Raw genomic sequence first — 19,581 nt, 5'->3', positions numbered from 1 at the left:
TCAGGTGTTGGTAAATCATGTTTATTGCTGCAGTTTACAGACAAGAGGTTTCAACCAGTGCATGACCTTACTATTGGTAAGTTTTATAAAAGAGATGAGAAGCATTCGAAAGTTTTGGGTAGTGGAAATGGAAGATGCTTTCAATTGGGAACAACTAGGGTCCAATTAAATAGTTATGAGTCAAAAAAAAATCAGTGAAACTCGATTTGTTGCTGTGCAGAGTTCAGTCTCCATCACTTTTAAAAAATATAAGTATAATAAATATAATGCTAATTTTGTAAAAGTGATTGAAATGCAGCAGGACATTAATACTTGTTTTTTAACCTTTATTGTTGAAAGTATTACATATATCCCCCTTTTTTCCCCCATTGACCCCTTCTAGCCTTCTCCTGCCCCCTACCCCAGGCCTTCCCCACACTATTCTCTGTGTCCATGGGTTATGCATATATGCATACAAGTTTTTTGGTTAGTCTCTTCCCACCCACCCAAGACATTAATAATATTTTTTATTGTATTTAATGATTAAACAAATGAGAAACAATATAGCATAGGGGTAAGAAGCATCTTAGAGCCCTGAAAACAGCAACTGTACAGTGGTCCTGCAGCAGAGCTGGTCTTAGCCGGTCAGTTTCAGTATCTTCATCCCTCTACCCCAGATGTCAGTCCCAGAGAAGCAGCATCTGCCTGCCTTCCCTGGCCACCCTTGATAGCAGTAAAGGGCCTGTTTCTAGTTTGTAGTTGTTTTTTGTCAAATTTAACATTGTGCATTGGATTAAAGAAATCTTTTTTTAAAATATATTTTTATTGATTTCAGAGAGAAAGGGAGAGGGAGAGAGATAAAGAAACATCAATGATGAGAGAATCATTGATTGGCTGCCTCCTGCACCCCCCTACTGGGGATTGAGTCTGCAACCCAGGCATGTGCTCTTGACTGGAATCGAACCCGGAACTCTCCAGTCCATGGATCGATGCTCTATCCACTGAGCCAAGCTGGCTAGGATGGATTAAAGAAATCTTGAATTCCATGGAGCAATGCACTTTTTTCTTTTTTTATTGTGGTTAAAAGCCCATTTATGACAATAGATTAATGAAAAGGCTTCAGTTTTGTCAAATATATTAGTGATATATAGTATTTTGTACTTTTGTACATTCCTTTTAAATATATTTCCTAGAACATTTGTACCACTTTTTTCCCTCAACTCCTCTCATTTTTATGTCATTAATGGTAAGCTGATGATGGTTGTGTTGTGTGTCCTCTCACCTCGTAACATAGGATATATATGACTATATATATACACACATAGACAGTGTGTCCCCAAAAAATGTATACACACTTTAACATCTGATAACTCGAATTTAAAAATGAAATGTATTTTAATAAACACTACTCTTCTGAGATCATCTTTTTTTCTCCTTTTTGATAAATGAGTACTTTCAAACGTGATGATAAATGCAAGGAGAAAGGCCATATTTATTATTGGCAAAGATATTTGCCATGGAATAAAGCTTATGACATATTGACTGAAAAGCAAATGCAGAACAGCATTTATATGTTCCCATTTACATAAAACTATATACTTATTCTGTGCGTATATATATTCATGGAGCAGTGTCTGGAAATATGTTTTAACAGTGGTTATCTCTAGTGGACAGATTTGGAGATTTCTTTCCTAGTTGATAGCACAGACTGGGAACCAAGTCTATGATGTTGAAATTCTTCTATCCCTTTCAGTGATTTTTATATGACATTAATCACTTTTAAGAAATTTTAATATTCGTTACTAATAATTGTGGTGTTCTTTAAAATATATTTTTATTGATTTCAGACAGGAAGAGAGAGGGAGAGAGAGAGATAGAAACATCAATGATGAGAAAGAGTCATTGATTGGCTGCTTCCTGCACGTCTCCTACTGGGGATCGAGCCTGCAACCCCGGCATATGCCCTTGATAGGGATCGAACCCAGGACCCTTCAGTCCGCAGGCCAACACTCTATTCACTGAGGCAAACCAACCAGGGCAGCTTATGTCTTCTTAGCACCTCTACCTTAGCTTATATGTTTACTAAGGATAGGAGCTGTATTTGTAAAAATTCATCTGTATATCACCTGGCATAGCATGTCCTCCAACTAAATGTCTTTTTCTTTTTAATCCTTAAATGTGAAATAGATTCCCACTACATTATGTAACAAATCATTTTCTACTCTATTCAGGTGTAGAGTTCGGTGCTCGAATGATAACTATTGATGGGAAACAAATAAAACTTCAGATATGGGATACGGTAAGTATAGCAAAAATACATTGTATGACTTCAGTAAAGTTGTTCTATAAAAGTACATTGTGTATTTATTTTGTTTTCATGTTATTTTATGCCTGTTATGATTTGTTAAACACACACACCCCTACAGCCATGAGATGAAATGTGGTACCAGGAAAGATTAGTTTTTCTTCTTCTTTTTTAATCCTCACCTGAGGATATGTTTATTTATTTTAGAGAGAGGGGAAGATTGGGGGTGGGGGGTGGGAGAGGAGAGAGAGCGAGCGAGAGAAACATCCATGTTAGAGAGAAACATTGATCGGTTGCCTCCCATACATGCCCTGACTAGGAATCAAAACCTCAACCTTTCAACCCACTAAGCCACACTGGCCAGGGCAAAATTAGTTATGCATTATTTTCAACAGGTGTATCCCAGCTCTTAGATGTTGGTGACCATGAATGCTCAGGCTGTGGTCTAAACATAAATACTACAGAAACTATGTTTTTAAGAAAAACAAGCAGCATGTCTGAAATACACATGTAAGGTAAAATATGAATGCCAAAACTATAGAGTCTTGATCTGACCGTGCATTAATTTTACAAGTTTGATTTAGTCCCAACCACTTGAAGCCACCTTGCTTTCAATCCTAATTCTATCATTTATGTTTACTGACTGCCTATTACTTCCTATATAATTTTTAAAACCCTTTTTATTTAATTTATTGGAGTGACATTGGTTAATAAAATTATATAGGTTTCATGCCCGGCCAGCATGGCTCAGTGGTTGAGCATTGACCTATGAACCAGGAGGTCATGGTTCGATTCCAGGTCAGGGCATATGCCCAGGTTGAGGGCTCGATCCCCAGTAGTGGGTATGCAGGAGGCAGCTGATTAATGATTCTCTCTCATTATTGATGTTTCTATCTATCCTTCTCCCTTCCTCTCTGAAATTAATAAAAATATATTTTTAAAAATTACATATTTTCAGGTGTGCAATTTTATAATACACCATCTGTATGTTGTATTGTTTTTACCACCCCGAGTCACATCTCCTTTCATCACCATTTATCTTTCTCTTTACCCTCTTCTAACCTTCCCAAGCCCCCTTTTCCCTCTGGTAATCACCATACTGTTGTCTGTGTCTATGAGTTTTTTCCCCTTTGCTTAATCTTCTTGATCTTTTTCATCTAGCCCCTCTCCTCTGATAGCTGTTAGTCTGTTGTTCTTTGTATCTATGAGTCTGTTTTCTATTTTGCTTGTTAGTTTATTTTGTTCATTAGATTCCACATGTAAGTGAAATCTTAAGGTATTTGTCTTTCTCTGATTGGCTTATTTCACTTAGCATAATACTCTCCAGGTCTATTCATGCTGTCACAAAAGGGTAAGATTTCCTTTTTTTGGTCCAATTTCATTGTATAAGTGTACCACAGCTTTTTTATCCACTCATTTACTGATGGACACTTGGACTTTTCCAAATCTTGGCTATTGTAAATAACGCTGCAATGAACATAAGGGTGCATATATTCTTTCGAATTAATATATTGGGTTTCTTCTGGTATATTCACAGAAGTGGAATCGCTGGGTCATAAGGCAGTTCCTTTTAATTTTTTGAGGTAACTCCATACTGCTTTTCATAATGTCTGCACCAATCTGCATTCCCACCAACAGTGCACAAAGGTTTCCTTTTCTCCACATCCTCGCCAACACTTGTTTGTTGATTTTTTGATGATAGTCATTCTGTGATGTGATATCTCATTGTGGTTTTAATTTGCAACTCTGATGATTAGTGACATTGAGCATCTTTTCATATGTCCATTGGCCATCTGTAGGTCCTCTTTGTAGAAGTGTCTATTCAGGTCCTTTGCCCATTTTTTAATTGGATTGTTTACCTTCCTGGTGTTGAGTTTTATAAGTTCTTTATAAATTTTGGATATTGGTTGGCAAATATATTCTCCCATTCAGTGGGTTTTCATTTGTTGATGGTTTCCTTTGCTGTGCAAAAACTTTTTAGATTGATGTAGTTCTATTTGTTTATTTTTTCTTTTGTTTCCCTTGCCTAAGGCTATATATCAGAAAAATTAAGGGGTAGTTTTCTTTCCTGTGTCTAAAAGGGTGGTGCCTTTGAAGACATCATGACCCCGCTCCCCCAAAGAATTCCAGGGCTTTCACCTGGAGGGTGTTAGGACCCAGTGGCTTGTTTCAGAACTTAAGGAATGTTTAAAAAAAACTTCTTTTAAAAGTTGTTTTCTGAATGTCTGCCTTATAGATTTTTCTCTTATTGTCATTGGTTTTCTTCCTTTCATACCTGATTTCCAAAACTCTTTACTATACGTTATCTGACAAATATTAAGGTTGGTTCCACACTTAGTTTATATCTGAGTGAAACAATTTCCCATATTGTTGTTTTGTAGTTTATTTATACCCTGGATAGGAAGCTACACTTTAAGTAAGAATCATGTCTATTCCTCGCCCAAGACATTTACAAAATTATTCTAGAATCCTTCAGGGAAAATTTTTCTAAATCTTATGGTTAATTGTATCAGCTCTAAAGAAATGATTTTTCCCCCCAATGACTAAGTCTCAATATCTTAATATATTTGTCATCCATTGTGTATTCATTTCTAGTTTCAAAAATAAAAGTAAGGCGTTTTCCTTGAAAATATCCACATCTGCCATCTATGCTTTCTTTTGAAAATAGTAAGTCCAGCTACCAGCAGATACCTCTGGAGGCCTTGCTGGCAGCAGATCACTGCCTCCCTTAAAGCACTCTTCCTTGGCCCTGTGTCACTTTTTATCTTTTATCAGAAGTCAGATGTGTGATATTCTTTGTCTCTGTTACAGTAAGTCAATGAAGGAACATAAGTTGCACCCAGTTCCTATTCATTTACCCGTGGCAGAAGGGTTTAAGAAGTCTTATTCTCACTATTAGACCCTCATCTAGCCTTTATCCACTCATTTTTCTATTCTTACTCATCATTTGCTTTTTGTCAGTTTTTCATTCACCTTCCAAATAAATTTTATTCTCACCCAAAATTTGTAATATGGATGTTTTAAGTCTGTATATCTACTCAATTTCCCTAGAAATATTTTTGTTTTATATTTACAAATATGTTTACATCATGTAAAAGTTAGTGAAACTATGTAAAAAAATCATGTGAAATATACATGCTAAAAAATACCTTTCCAGCAAATTACAGACATTTTTTTCAGTCCTTTATAAAATATGTCAGTTTATACCCAGCTCCTCACCCCGAAAAAATGAATATTTTTGTGTATCAATGAAGCAGTAAGAATGGATGACCAGAATTCGGTGGGGCTAGGCGAAGGGCCTGGAACCAAGCACTGGGAACAATCCTGCCTCTGTCACTCCTATCTGTTCCCATCCCCCCATCTCCCAGAATTGAGAGGCTTTGGGAGGCCCAACTATTTTGCCTCCTTCTGCAGCTGTTCATCAACTTTTTCTTGAACAACCGCAAGGACCCTATATTAGACATTTCAGTCTACTCTGGTGTTTACTTCCCACCTATGGTCTCTATTTTCTCTTAAATGGCAGCATTAAAGGAATCAGAAGTTGACAATCACATCCTCTAAGTCTTATTTACAACCCTGTTTCTCTTAGGATCTGCTTGACTTTCTATAGGAGAGTCTCTTAAAAGGCCTAAAATTATAGTCCTGGTTGACTTCTCTCTACATCCTTGCTGTGGGCACTGAGGCAGCCTAAAAGTCACTTTGATTCCTACTAATGTCACTGTTGTCCAAAACAGAAGTCTTGTTCCTTCATGTAGATCTCAATGCATGAAATTCTCAATTTCCTCAATGATAGCAGTTCCTTTATCACTGGTCTAGATTTTTAAGTTGAGTCTGTTTAGTGAAGTACCTGAGATTTCATGCTTGTGCACTAGACAACTTATTCGGCTATTTAGAAATCCTTTTTTTTCTTCTTTTTGGTTCTTGGCTAGGGTGTGATAACTGGAATTGTTAGATGAGTGACTAACAGTGAAAGTAAGAGTTAATACGGTAATATTGATTCTCACAGATCTTAATTTTCTAACTTTATTTGCTCTTTGGGATCAATCAAGATAACATTTAGTGTCTCCTATAACTATACTTTACTATTCTGTTAGGCTATCCCTCAAGAACCAAATAGGAAAATGGAAAAGCATTTGAGCAGTGTGTTGGTTTTATCCATTTGGTAGCATTAGAACTAAATGATCACATGAAAGTACTTTTGGAATTGTGAGGAGAAAAGGATAACTATGGGCTGTGGTAGACGAGCTTGCTAGCTTTGTGAGAGAATGGGGCTTGAATTGGTTATCAAAGGGAATAGGAATTCAATAGGTGATTTTTCAGTAAAAAAAATAAACAGGTACAAAAGCAAAAAAAATCAGAATATAGATCAGATATCAGACAAAAAATTAGCTGTGTAAGCAAGCCTTTTGTTGACTAAGAAGATAAGATTCTACCAGATTTGGTCAGTGGAAAGAGCGTCAGCCTGCGGACTGAAGGGTCCTGGGTTCAGTTCCATTCAAGGGCATGTACCTCGATTGCAGGCTGGATCCCCGATCCTAGTTGGGGCATGTGCAAAGGCAAAGGCAAAGGTAGCCAATCGATGTGCCTCTCTCACATTGATGTATCGATGTTTCTGTCTCTCTGTCTCTTTCTCTCCCTTCTACTCTCTAAAAATCAGTGGAAAAATATCCTCAGGTGAGGATTAACCAAAACAAAGAAGATAAAATTTTGAAGAAACAAATAGAGATCAACTCCAAAGAGCTTCATGGTATTTAGAAAGTTTTAAGCAGTAGCTTAATGAGAGTAAAGTTGTATGTTATGGAGGTAATAGGAGAGGAAGAAAAGTTAAATTGCCAAACTGGTTACTATAAAAGTTATCAACAGAAAGACTCATACATATGGGGAATCCAGTTTGGGGGAATCTTTATGTGGCAATGGAAGTAAATTTTTTAGGTATGGGGGAAAGAATCAAGTTTATTTGACTTAGCAATCCTCACATGAAAAAAATGAAGGTCTATAAGGCTTCTTTTTCACAAATGTTCTATGACTCTTATTTTACTCCTAAGCATCACTAAAAATGGAACTCACCCATTATCTCTCAAAGACGATTTACTCTATTTTGTGGATATCTGGGTATCTTTGCTGATGTTTTACAGAAATCAGCAGCCGTATTGTCCACTCTGACCACTAGGTTTTTCTGATACAATTCACTTACCTAGTCATCCTCATCTCATTAAATACATTTTTCTCTACATCCTTAACTTATATTAGGAATCCCTTACTACAGAGAATTCTATATTCTGTTCTGTTTCAAGCTTCTAAAATGTTTTTAACCCAACACTTTATTGTGAAGGGGATCAAAAAATAACATCACGCCCTAGCTGGTGTGCGTGCAGACTGAAGGGTCCTGGGTTCGGTTCTGGTCAAGGGCACATCCCCAAGTCGCGGGCTTGGTCCCTAGTAGGGGCGTGCAGGAGGCAGCCGATCAATGATTCTCTCTCATCATTGATGTTTCTACCTCTCTCTCCCTCTTCCGTTCTCTCCGAAATCAATAAAAATATTTTAAAAAATAACATCTCGGCCTCTCCCTCCAGGGAACATGCTTTTCCCTTCCTCCTCCTTTCCTTTTTCCTTCCCCCTCCTTTCCTTTTCCCTTCCCCCTTCCTCTCCCCAGGGGGGGAAAAATAATATCTCTAGTGGGCTTCAGTGTCAATATGACCAAGTTCAAGAACCACACCATGCACAACCAGTCCCAAAAGAAAATGGCACAGAAATGGTACCAAGAAACCCTGACCACAAAGATAATCTCTTACGAGTGTAGACCCCAAGTTCCTAAGGAACAAGTACAATAAGAAGGGCCTGAGGAAGATGCAGGCCAACAACACCAAGGCCATGAGTGCACCTGCCAAAGGTATCAAGGCCCTCATAAAGCCCAAGGAGGCCAAGCCCAGGATCCCAGCAGCTGCCAGCTCAGCCAGCTCACCTGCATTGCTCACCCTAAGCTTGGAAAATGTGCTTATGCCCGTGTTGCCAAGGGTCTCAGGTTCTGCCAGCCAAAGTCCAAGGACAAGGCTCAAACCAAGCGCCAGGCTGCTACTGCAGCATAGGCTCCAGCTCAGACTCCCAAAGGTACCCAGGCCCCACGAAGGCTCCACAGTAGAGGCCTCTGTCTGTCAATGTGAGGACAGAAGGACTGTTGTGACTCCTGGGCTGCTGTCTGCATGGAGTTAGTTTCCCCCTGTGTACATTTATTGTGCAAATAAATCTAAGGCAGAGGGGAAAAAAATCTCTATTTCCTAAGTTGGCATTCTTTTTCATTTAAAACACTATAGGTCAATCACAGTTTGGACAAGTTTATATAAGTGTTTTTTTAAAACTAGATTACTTAACCACTGGGCTAGCTTTATGCAGTTAGCTGTTGCTTGTTTATAGTTGGACTAGAGGCCCGGTGCACAAAATTTGTACACTCGGCGGGCGGGGGGGGGGGGGGGGGGCAGGGCGGGGGCTCAGCCTAGCCTGTGCCCTCTTGCAGTCCGGGACCCCTCGCTTCTTACCGCCTGCCTGCAGTGGAGGCGGGAGAGGCTCCCGCCACCACCTCTGGGCTCACCAGCCATGAGCCCGGCTTCTAGCTGAGCAGTGCTCCCCCTGTGGGAGTGCACTAACCACCAGGGGGCAGCTCCTGCATTGAGCATCTGCCCCCTGGTGGTCAGTGCACGTAATAGTGACCGGTCATTCCGCTATTTGGTCGACTTGCATATTAGGGTTTTATTATATAGGATAAGCCATAGTAAAACACTTACTTGAGCAAAATCTTTTTTGGCTACTAGTGCCATTAACTAGGCCAGAGTGTAGGGTATTTTCTTACAAGTCAGCTCTCAAGAATTTGGAAACTATCCTGAATACTGGTCTTTGCTTATTATGTAATTAGAGATTTTTAAGGTACATTTGACATTCATAGTTCTCACTTGGAATGTGGGGGGGAGGGGGTTAATTGCATTTTGTTTGATTTTTATAATGGTGGGCAAAGTCCTGATTCAGTGGATTCAGTATAAGGTGTGTATATGTTATTTCCATATTGCAACATGTTTGTTTTTGGTAAAATAATTAGGGAGGAATGGGAATAGGATATGGATGTGTGCTTTTCTCCTTTTCCTGAACTATTTTCCCTTTTATTATTTCTTACCTGGGCTGTAAACACGGAAGTTTTAGATCTGTAGTGGTGTTCCTCTAGTAGCGTATTTATTTTAACTCATCCCACAGAATGTTCCAGCAAGATTGTTTTAAAGGACTTTCACCTTACTCAGTGTTTAGGTGTGGCAGATACAAGAACTCTAAAACTGATTTTTATTTTAAACTAATAAAACATTTATCTTTTTTTGTGTTATTTACCACAGACTTGGTACATATAATTCACGGTGAAATGAATCTCTTAAAAATCTAGTCCTTAGTTTTTCCATGCTAAACAATTAAAGGAGAAATTCCCATAATGCTTGCAGTTTTGAAAGATACATCCCAATAAATTATATTAACATAATTGTAATTAATTTCATGCTTCCATCTAGTAACAGCTAGTGTTTTTACCTCAGTCTATGTGAAATGAGTTGGCTATTTTTACAGCCCTTTTATATGTGGCTTTCTCAGTATCTAATTTAGCATGACATTATTCTAAGTGCCAGAATTGCGCATGAGGGTCTAATCTTTAGTTTACACATAGAAGTTATTTTACTGAATCTTAGCATGCTATGATTTACTGGCATGTATATTTATTTAGGTGGGATGCACTATGACATCAGGATTCATTCTTTCACTCAACAGGCTTTGTCTGAATGTTGTGTGCCAGATCCGGGCTGGGCACTGGGTGTGGGGGCATGGGAAGAAGGGAGTGTGGTGGGAGGACCAAGAAGAACAAGGAATTATAAAGTATTGAGTGTTAGAACAGGGCAGAACTTGAGCTGTCTGTGTGCTTACTGAGAGTAAGAAGGGCTTAATATTTGCATTAGAACATCAGAATTCAGAACATGCAAACATAAATATGTTTCAAGAAGTTAGTAGGTTTTGAATACAAAAATTCTGAAAACTGGCTTTATGTTTACTTAATTTACATATTTTTTCTCAAAGGTAGAAAAAGTATTTTTGATAAGAACTGTCTCAATTTTAATCTTAAAGGAAATAGGCATATCCCTTACCATCCTTTCTTGAAAAACAGAACATTAGTGCCAACCATAAAAGAGAAATTAACTAATTTTGCATAATCTCTGAAGTCTGTTTTCACAAGTGGATATAAAGATGACTTTTACATCCTGTTGCCTTTTGACAGCATTATATATCAAATACAGAGAAAATTGATTAAGTGTGGAGAAAAATTATATAAATTAAATTCAGAACCATTTTCTGTTTTTCATAATAAAATGATTGCTCAAAGAATTCCATCTGATGACTGTTGAAAGCTCACTGCAGTTTGTGATATAACTGATAAAATCTGCATCCTTGGCCTTCCAACAACCTTTATACCAGCAGATGGTGGGCGTAAAGATGTCATTCATCATTTATTTACAATGGACTTTATTTATTCTAGTGTCAACAGCTGCCCCAGGGAGTGGGTTATTGAATTCAAATGTGAGGCTCTGGGTTATTTGCTTCCTTTCAAATTTGTCTTCAGAGCTTAGTTGCTAGGAGTCCATTCTGTCCTCTGATAATGATTCATGTATTGTGAAGCCATTCAGTAAATTGGGTTGTCAGGGATTGCCAAAAGAGGTTTAGAGGTCTTGGGGGTAGGGAGGTTGCATGTGCATCTGGTTGTCTGGTTGACTTGAGCAATAGTAGTAGTATGTGACTTTTCCTAAGATTGGTGAAGTTAGGTTTCCTTCTTTTCCTTTATGCACTCATTCCCTACCTGTCCATATTCTACATATGAATAATAAGGAAATGAAGAGGACAATTTATTAAAGGAAACTCTCAACCTTTTCTTTCCTCACAGGCAGGGCAAGAGTCCTTTCGTTCCATCACAAGGTCATATTACAGAGGTGCAGCGGGGGCTTTACTAGTATATGACATTACAAGGTGAGAACTTAGAAATTTTTCAGTTCAGTGGTCAATGCAAAGAATTTTTCTAAATAAATGTCGTTACAGTAATAAAAGTATAGCATTGCCTTTATGCCCTGGCTATTTGCCTTTAAACTTGTATGTCTTAATTGAAATATAAATTTACTACAGAAATTTGTAACTAAATTATTTTCTTATATAAAAAGTACCCCCAGATTGATCAATTTGGTAATATTATTTATATATTGAAATTTAATAAAGTGCTACTATACTTAATTTCTAAACAGAACTGTAATCACTGGATTTTAAATCCAAATATGTATTTGAAATCTGTTGTCATTACATAAGTGGATGTGGCTAAAAATAGTTATCTTTTTAAGTGTTCATTGTACACTGCGAGGGGAAATCCTTTGACAGTAGTAATAAAAATATCATTTATATTTAGGAGAGATACATTCAACCACTTGACAACCTGGTTAGAAGATGCCCGCCAGCATTCCAATTCCAACATGGTCATTATGCTTATTGGAAATAAAAGGTAAAGGGAATAATTTAAAGCTTTTTTGTATTAATTATGAAGACTGTGGATAGTTGTTTATGTGATCACTGTTGAAGTGCTTATCTTGTACATTTGTCCAAATGTAAGTCAGTGGTTTCTTAAATTATAAAATTTTGAAAATCCTAAGATGTTTTCTTTTAATTAAAATGAGGTGACATTGTTTAATATGATCATGTAAGTTTCAAGTGTACGTTTTTATGATACATGATCTGTATATTGCATTGTGTGCCCACCACCCAGCGTCAAATCATCTTTCGTCACCATATATTTGGCCCCCTTTACTACCCTTATCCCCACTCCCTTCCCTCTGGTAACCACCATGCTGTTGTCTGCGTTTATGGATTTCAGTTTTATATTCCACATATAAGTGAAAAAATTTGGTTTTTAAAATACAGAAAATAAACTTGGTTAGAAATTAGTATTTCAAGTAGTTTTTTGTTCTTAAAATCCTGAAACACTTTCAAAATTGTTTAGTAGATATTACATTAGTACTTTTAAACTTACCTGTAAGGCTTTATATTGGTGTCATATTAATGTTTTTTTCTTCCAAACTTTATATTTCTAGGGAGCATTATCTGCAACAAATGTCCTTGTGCTTTACATTTAAAAAGGTAGTAGTACATGGGAAAACGTTCTTTCCCGCAGTTTCTGTAAACTTGCAAGAGTGTGGGAATGTTACCACTAATTTTAGTAGAAAATGAAATTAGTGTTTCTAAAATGCTAGACACAGTTCATTCGTTCTTTAGGTTTATAAAATAGTGTTAAAAGATAATGTTTTTAGAAAGGTAAAATCATGATTCTCAAATGATAATGAACACATCAAAGCTTTTATTTATCTCATTGATTAATAAGGGAACCAGTAAGATATTAAAGTTTATTTAAAAGAGAACACAGAGTACCATATTTATAATCAAATAAGGAATGCCTACATGAATTTACAGATGGCTACAAAACTGAACAATATCCATAGGATGATAATATCCATAGGATGAACAATCCATAGAATGATATTTCATAGAGGCACAGTCTGAATTGCTGTGAACCACATTATTTGCAATATTATCTGCTTTACAGAAGCCATTTTCTATCTTTTGCAATCTTTGAAAATTTGTGGAATGCAGTAAAAGCAGTGCTTAAAGGGAGATTATAACTAATACTTACATTAGGAAAATGTTTCAAATCAATAACCTCAACTTTCATTTTAAGACTAAAAACTAAAACAATAAGAGCAAATTAAACCCAAAGTAAGAAAAAAAGGAGGTAATTTAAAAAACAACAACAATGAAATCAAAAGTTAGTTCTTGAGAAGATAAATAAAATAATATTGATTATGAAAAAGACACATTAGCAATATCAGGAAGTGCTTATCTTCTACAGATACCACTACAGATACTTCAGATATTATAGGGATAATAAGAGAATATTGTAAACAAAATCAACAGATTGGGGAGATGTTGGTCAAAGGGTGCAAACTCATAATTAGAAAATGAATGAGTTCTGGAGATCTAATGCACAGCATTATGATTGTGGTTACCAATTACATACTTCAAAGATCCTAAGAGACTAGATCTTAAATGTTTTTAACACAGAATGAAATAACGTGTGACATGGTGGAGGTGTTAGTTAATGTTATGTTGGTAATCATCCTGTGATGTAAATGTATCAATAAGATTAAACACCTTAAACTTACATGGATTATGTGTCAGTTATATCTCAACCAAAAATAAATGATTCCTAAATAATTTTTTTTTAATATATTTTATTGATTTTTTACAGAGAGGAAGGGAGAGGGATAGAGAGCTAGAAACATCGATGAGAGAGAAACATCGATCAGCTGCCTCCTGCACATCTCCCACTGGGGATGTGCCGGCAACCCAGGTACATGCCCCTGACCGGAATCGAACCTGGGACCCTTCAGTCCGCAGGCCGATGCTCTATCCACTGAGCCAAACCGGTTTCGGCTCCTAAATAATTTTTTAAGAACTATTTTCTTCATACCTATTGGATTTCTGAATTCAAAGCTATAGTTACTTTAGTCTTCCTAAAATTCCTGTATTAGATGACTACATCTTTAGAGTTCTTAAGTCAAAAAAAAAAAAAAAAAAAGAAAGAAACAAACAAAAAACCCTAAATAAATGGAGAGAGAGAGAGAGACTATGTTTGTGGATAGAAAACTAAATATTTTTAAGATTGATTTAAAGACTCATTGTAATCCCAAGATTCATCAAAATTTTTTTTAGGAGGTAGAAATTGACCAGCTGATTTTACTTTTATTTTTTGTTAATACTCACCTGAGGATATTTTCCCATTCATTTGTAGAGAGAGTGGAAGGGAGAGGGAGAGACATAGAGAGAGAAACATTGATGTGAGAGACACTGGTTGCCTCTGGCACATGTCCCAACCAGGGTCGGGGAACGAGCCTGCAACTGAAATAAGTGCCCTTGACTGGAATCAACCCAGGATCCTTCAGTCCGTGGGCCAATGCTCTATCCACTGAGCCAAACTGATTTTAAAATTTATATGAATATAAAAATTGATTTTAAAATTTGTATGAAAATAAAATTTGGAGGATTCACTGGTTTCACTAATACTGATTTCAAGATTTATTATGCTGCCGAAACCGGTTTGGCTCAGTGGATAGAGCGTCAGCCTGCGGACTGAAGGGTCCCAGGTTCGATTCCGGTCAAGGGCATGTACCTGGGTTGCGGGCACATCCCCAGTAGGAGATGTGCCGGAGGCAGCTGATCGATGTTTCTCTCTCATCGATGTTTCTAACTCTCTATCTCTCTCCTTCCCTCTCTGTAAAAAGTCAATAAAAAATTTAAAAAAAAATGATTTATTATGCTACTATAATCAGTTTAGTCTGATAATGGCATACACAGACAAATCAGTACAACAGTGGGAGAGGTCCAGATGTAGATCCATACATATGGTCAAGTAATTTTTTTACTAAGGTGCTAAGGCAGTTCAGTGAGGGAAAGGATAATTAATCTTTTCATCATATGGTGGTGTAACACTTGAATAGCTATGTGCCAAAAAATGAACCCTGGACCCTTACCTCACACCATATATAAAAATTAAGTCATAGACCTAAATGTAAGAGCTAAAAGTATAAAAAGTGTTTAAAAATTCTAGAAGAGCCGAAACCGGTTTGGCTCAGTGGATAGAGCGTCGGCCTGTGGACTGAAAGGTCCCAGGTTCGATTCTGGTCAAGGGCATGTACCTGGGTTGCAGGCACATCCCCGTTCGGGATGTGCAGGAGGCAGCTGATCGATTTTTCTCTCTCATCGAAGTTTCTAACTCTCTATCCCTCTCCCTTCCTCTCTGTAAAAAATCAATAAAATATATTTAAAATAAATAAATAAATAAATAAATAAAAATTCTAGAAGAAAACAGAATTTTAGTGTCTCAAGTATTGTGAAACATTTGTTAAATAGCACAGAAAAAAAGGCATAAGGGGGGAAAAATAAATTTTACTTCAACAAAATTTAAAATGTCTCTTCAAAGATAGTTAAATAAATGAAAAGGCATTCTACCGGCTAGAATAAAATATATGCAGAACATATATCTGACAAAAGATTTGAACCTAGAATAAATGTAGAATTCTTACAATCCTAATATAAAAAAACCCAGGGTCCATAATGATTGAAGGCTCAACCGACCGGAAGTCAGTCCTGCAGTCAGTGCTGGGTTGCCTTGGTGACCCAGCACTGACTGCCAAGGGGGCTGCGGATCAGGCCCGGAGAGAGGCCCGAAGAGAGAGGCAGGGTCTGATCCGCAGCCTCTGTGGCAGCTGTTGATCAGCCATTGCCTCTCTCTTTCTCTCTAGGCTTTGCCAGCAGCTGCGTCTCTCTTTCTCTCTGGGCCTCCCCGGGGGGGCTGCTGATCAGCCCCGCCTTTCTGATCAGTCCCGGAGATGCTGACTGGCATAGAAACTGACCAATCAGAACCAAATCTGGGTGAAGTGTGAGGAGCCAATGGCTGCTAGGAGGCGGAGATTTTGATACTGACTGGCATAGAAACTGACCAATCAGAACCTAATCTGGCTGAACTGCGAAGGCAGAACCTAAGGTGGGGGCTGAGGAGGGGTTTTAAGGGCAACAACTGTTTGATGTAAGGCAGCGGTTCTCAACCTGTGGGTCGCGACCCCTTTGGGGGTCGAACGACCCCTTCACAGGGGTCACATAAGACCATCGGAAAACACATATAATTACATACTGTTTTTGTGATTTAATCACTATGCTTTAATTAGGTTCAATTTGTAACAATGAAATTGGGGGTCACCACAACATGAGGAACTGTATTAAAGGGTCGCGGCATTAGGAAGGTTGAGAACCACTGGTGTAAGGTGTAAGAAAGCAGTTCAATTTTTTAGTGACTGGTTTTCAGTATAGTGCATATGGCTGGCTATCAGTCCAGATATAGGAATTATGTATTTTTGTCTGCCAAGAGCATCTCCTCCTGCTGAAAAAGGCTTTTCCCCCTCCATTTAAGCAATCTTATCCTATATAATCTATCTATACTAATAAAAGGGTAATATGCTAATTAGACCAGGTTGACCAGCCATCTTCTGGACGTTCAACTTCCTTCCAGACAAAGCCATGGTGGTGGTGGCCGAGGCAGAAAGGGCAGTTGGGGGCAAGATCAAGCCGGCAGGGGAGGGCAGTTAGGGGTGATCAGGCAGGCAGAGGCAGTTAGGGCCTAAACCGGCAGTCGGACATCCTTCAAGGGGTCCCCAATTGGAGAGGGAGCAGGCTGGGCTGAGGGAACCCTCCACCCCCGTGCACGAATTTCGTGCACCGGGCCACTAGTTCATTAATAAAAAGACAACCCAGTTTTTAAAAAGATCTGAACTAGCACTTCATCAAAGAAGACATACATATGGCAAGTAAGCACATGAAAAATATTTAACACTACTAATCATGAGGGAAATGCAGATGAAAACCTCAATGATACACTATTGCACACTCACTGAAATGGCTAAAATTAAAAAGATTGACATAGTAAGTGTTAGCAAAGATGAAACTCATATACAGCTGGTGGGAGTATAAAGTGATACAACTTTTAAAACAATTTGGTAGTTCCCTTACAAAGTAAACATGCATCTGCCATACCAACTAGCCATTTCACTCCTAGGTTTTACCCAATATACATGTTTCATATATCCACACAAAAAGTTATACTCAAGTTTTCATAGCAGCTTTATTTGTAGCAGCCCAAAACTGGAAACAACCTACATTTTTAATTAACTGGTGAATGAATAAAGCCATATAATGAATACCACGTAGTAATGAAGAATGAGCTATTGGTATGTACAACAAAGTAGATGAATCTCGAAATGATTATGCTGAGTGAAAAACACAGACAAAAAAGAAGACCTAGTATGTGATCCTATTTATATAACCTAGAAAATGCAGACTAATCTATAGTGGCAGAAAGCAGATCATTAGTTGCTTAGGGTACAGATGGAAGAGAGGATATATTACAATGGGGTATGAGGAAACATTGGGGAAGCTGATGGCTTCACAGGTATACATATGTCAAACTATATTAAATGTACAGTTTCTTTTATGTTAATTATGCTGTTAAAAAGAAAGATAACAAATAACCATATATTGTATAGATTTGATTGTAGAAAGTACTGTTTTAATAGAAATCTAGGTTTGCTGTTAAAATATTTACTTAAGCAGTACTTTCATTGTAAAAGGCTAATTTTTTATTTTGTAACTAGATATATGTATTATCTTGGCTTTCACTCAAGGGCTTTCTTGCTTATCCTTTCATTTAAATCTCACTAAACCATTTAAGATTAAGATTGTTGGAAGGAAGTTTTAATCTTTGTAATATGGAAGTATTTATACTGTCATTCAATGGTGATGTGTGAAATAATAAGAGGAGAATATTTGGAAAAGAAAGGGAATTTTTATATATTTATCGCCAGTGTTTTCCTTGTGTCTGAAACATGATGGGTGGCTTAAGTTTGCTTGTTGCCCATGATGAGCTTATAGTATATACAAGAGGTGTTTCTAATGACTATGGATGGGTGGCTCATATAATTAGAGATATAATAGCTATGGAAAGTCATTTTAAGAAAGAAGCTAGAAGAAAGGAAAAAAGAATGTATGACATGCAAAGAGTGAATGGGAATGAGCAGAGATAAATGGGGTGATTATTATTAGATGAGATGAATTGGGGTAGACATGGAAACAGGGAATAAGCAATTTTTGAATTAGATGCATTAAGCACTAGGGAGCCAATGAAGAGATTTGAGAAGGGCAGTGACCTAGTCACAGTGACAGATAACACTGATTTTTCTTACTGTGCCATTTTAAATTGGTTATACAAGAAATAGAAAGTAAAATCTACAAAGATGAAAGTTTTTAGTAGCTAAAGGATCAGCATACAAACCTTAAACAAAAAGAGGGCATAGTAAGAGAAGGATTTAGGAAAGAAAGATTTAAGTAATGAAAGCAATTTAAATGGGAATGAAAAGTCAAAGACAATATGATTTTATGCCTGGAAAACTGAGGAAGTGACCAAAGTAGGAAGATAAAACAGAAGAAGACCATGAATAGTAAAGTGTCGCTTCCTCTTTGAACAGTCCCTCAAACGTCCAGGTTCTTAACCCTCTTTGCTAAGATAACATTTCAAAAGGTAAACATAATCAGATACTGGTAGTGGAAAACTGGGAATAACTTTAAATATCCCCATAAGAGATTGTTTCAACAAAACATGGCATATGTATAAAATGGGGAAAAGGGTAGTAAGGGAAAGGTATTTTCTTGAATATTTCGTTTCATTCAAAGCCAATTTTCCCTTAAGAATGATTATAAGATAAATGGGCTGAATTCAGAAGCATGTATCCCTGCCTCTGTCACTTCTTCCCCACCCCCATGTTTTTAATTCCTACTAGAGCAGTGGTTGCCAAGCGGTGGTCCACGGACCACTGGTGGTCCGTGAGATCCGAAAGGTTGGCAACCACTGTACTAGAGTGTAAGCTCCATGAGTCCAGGGCGGGGTTGGATTTTTGTCTATTTTGTTGAGTAATTTGTTCTGGGATCCAGGAAGAGTCTTGACTCACAGGAGGCCCTCAGATTATAGTTGGATAAATTATCCTTGCCTACTTAATGCTATAATATTTGCAAACTTATTTTGCCTGTTTTTTAAGTTCTCATCTTACCATTAATATTTCATAGTACGGTCACTGCTGTTATCTTTATAGTATCTTGCTAGAGGCCTGGCGCACAAAATTCGTGTGTGGGTACAGTCCCTAGACCTGGCCCCGCCCCCCACCCTCGGTTCCCCATTGGGCATCGGGTGATTGGTGCCTGATGGCCGAGGGAAGGGACCGAGAGGTCAGCTGTTCCCGAGCACTCGCCAGCCCCGCCCCTCCCACAGGTGGCCATCAGGTGATCGGAGCCTGCCAGCCAGGGAAAGGGACCAAGAGGTGATCAGTGTGCCTCATAGTGACTGGTCCAGCGGTTGTTCTGGTCGTTCTGCTGTTAGGGTCAATTTGCATATTATCGTTTTATTATATAGGATATCACACTTTCCAACATTTCAGGTGTGTGTGTGTGGCTTAAAACAACACAAGTTTATAATCTGACAGTTGTGGTCAGAAGTCTGAAATGAATTTTATGGGGCTAAAATCAAGATGTTAAAAAAACTGTTTCTCTCTGGAGACTAGGGGGAATTCCATTTGTTGTCTCAGCTTCTA

The 19,581-nt window shown here is 37.8% G+C and overlaps 1 protein-coding gene and 1 pseudogene across 1 annotated transcript in view; both read left to right on the top strand.

The window, feature by feature from the left end:
• Positions 1 to 19,581, top strand: part of RAB2A (RAB2A, member RAS oncogene family) — a 77,459-nt gene that overhangs the window by 31,221 nt on the left and 26,657 nt on the right. Inside the window, exons 2-5 of the mRNA XM_070392381.1 lie at positions 5 to 76; positions 2,211 to 2,278; positions 11,241 to 11,323; positions 11,751 to 11,843. Coding sequence (XP_070248482.1) covers positions 5 to 76; positions 2,211 to 2,278; positions 11,241 to 11,323; positions 11,751 to 11,843 — 316 coding nt within the window. The remainder of the gene's footprint in view (positions 1 to 4; positions 77 to 2,210; positions 2,279 to 11,240; positions 11,324 to 11,750; positions 11,844 to 19,581) is intronic.
• LOC138993416 (large ribosomal subunit protein eL29 pseudogene) lies at positions 7,978 to 8,445 on the top strand (annotated as a pseudogene).

This window comes from Myotis yumanensis, unplaced genomic scaffold (genome assembly GCF_028538775.1).
Source record: "Myotis yumanensis isolate MYYU_CA2020_CCGP unplaced genomic scaffold, mMyoYum1.0.hap1 SCAF_15, whole genome shotgun sequence".
Taxonomy (NCBI): domain Eukaryota; kingdom Metazoa; phylum Chordata; class Mammalia; order Chiroptera; family Vespertilionidae; genus Myotis; species Myotis yumanensis.
This window is presented reverse-complemented; position numbering and strand designations above follow the sequence as displayed.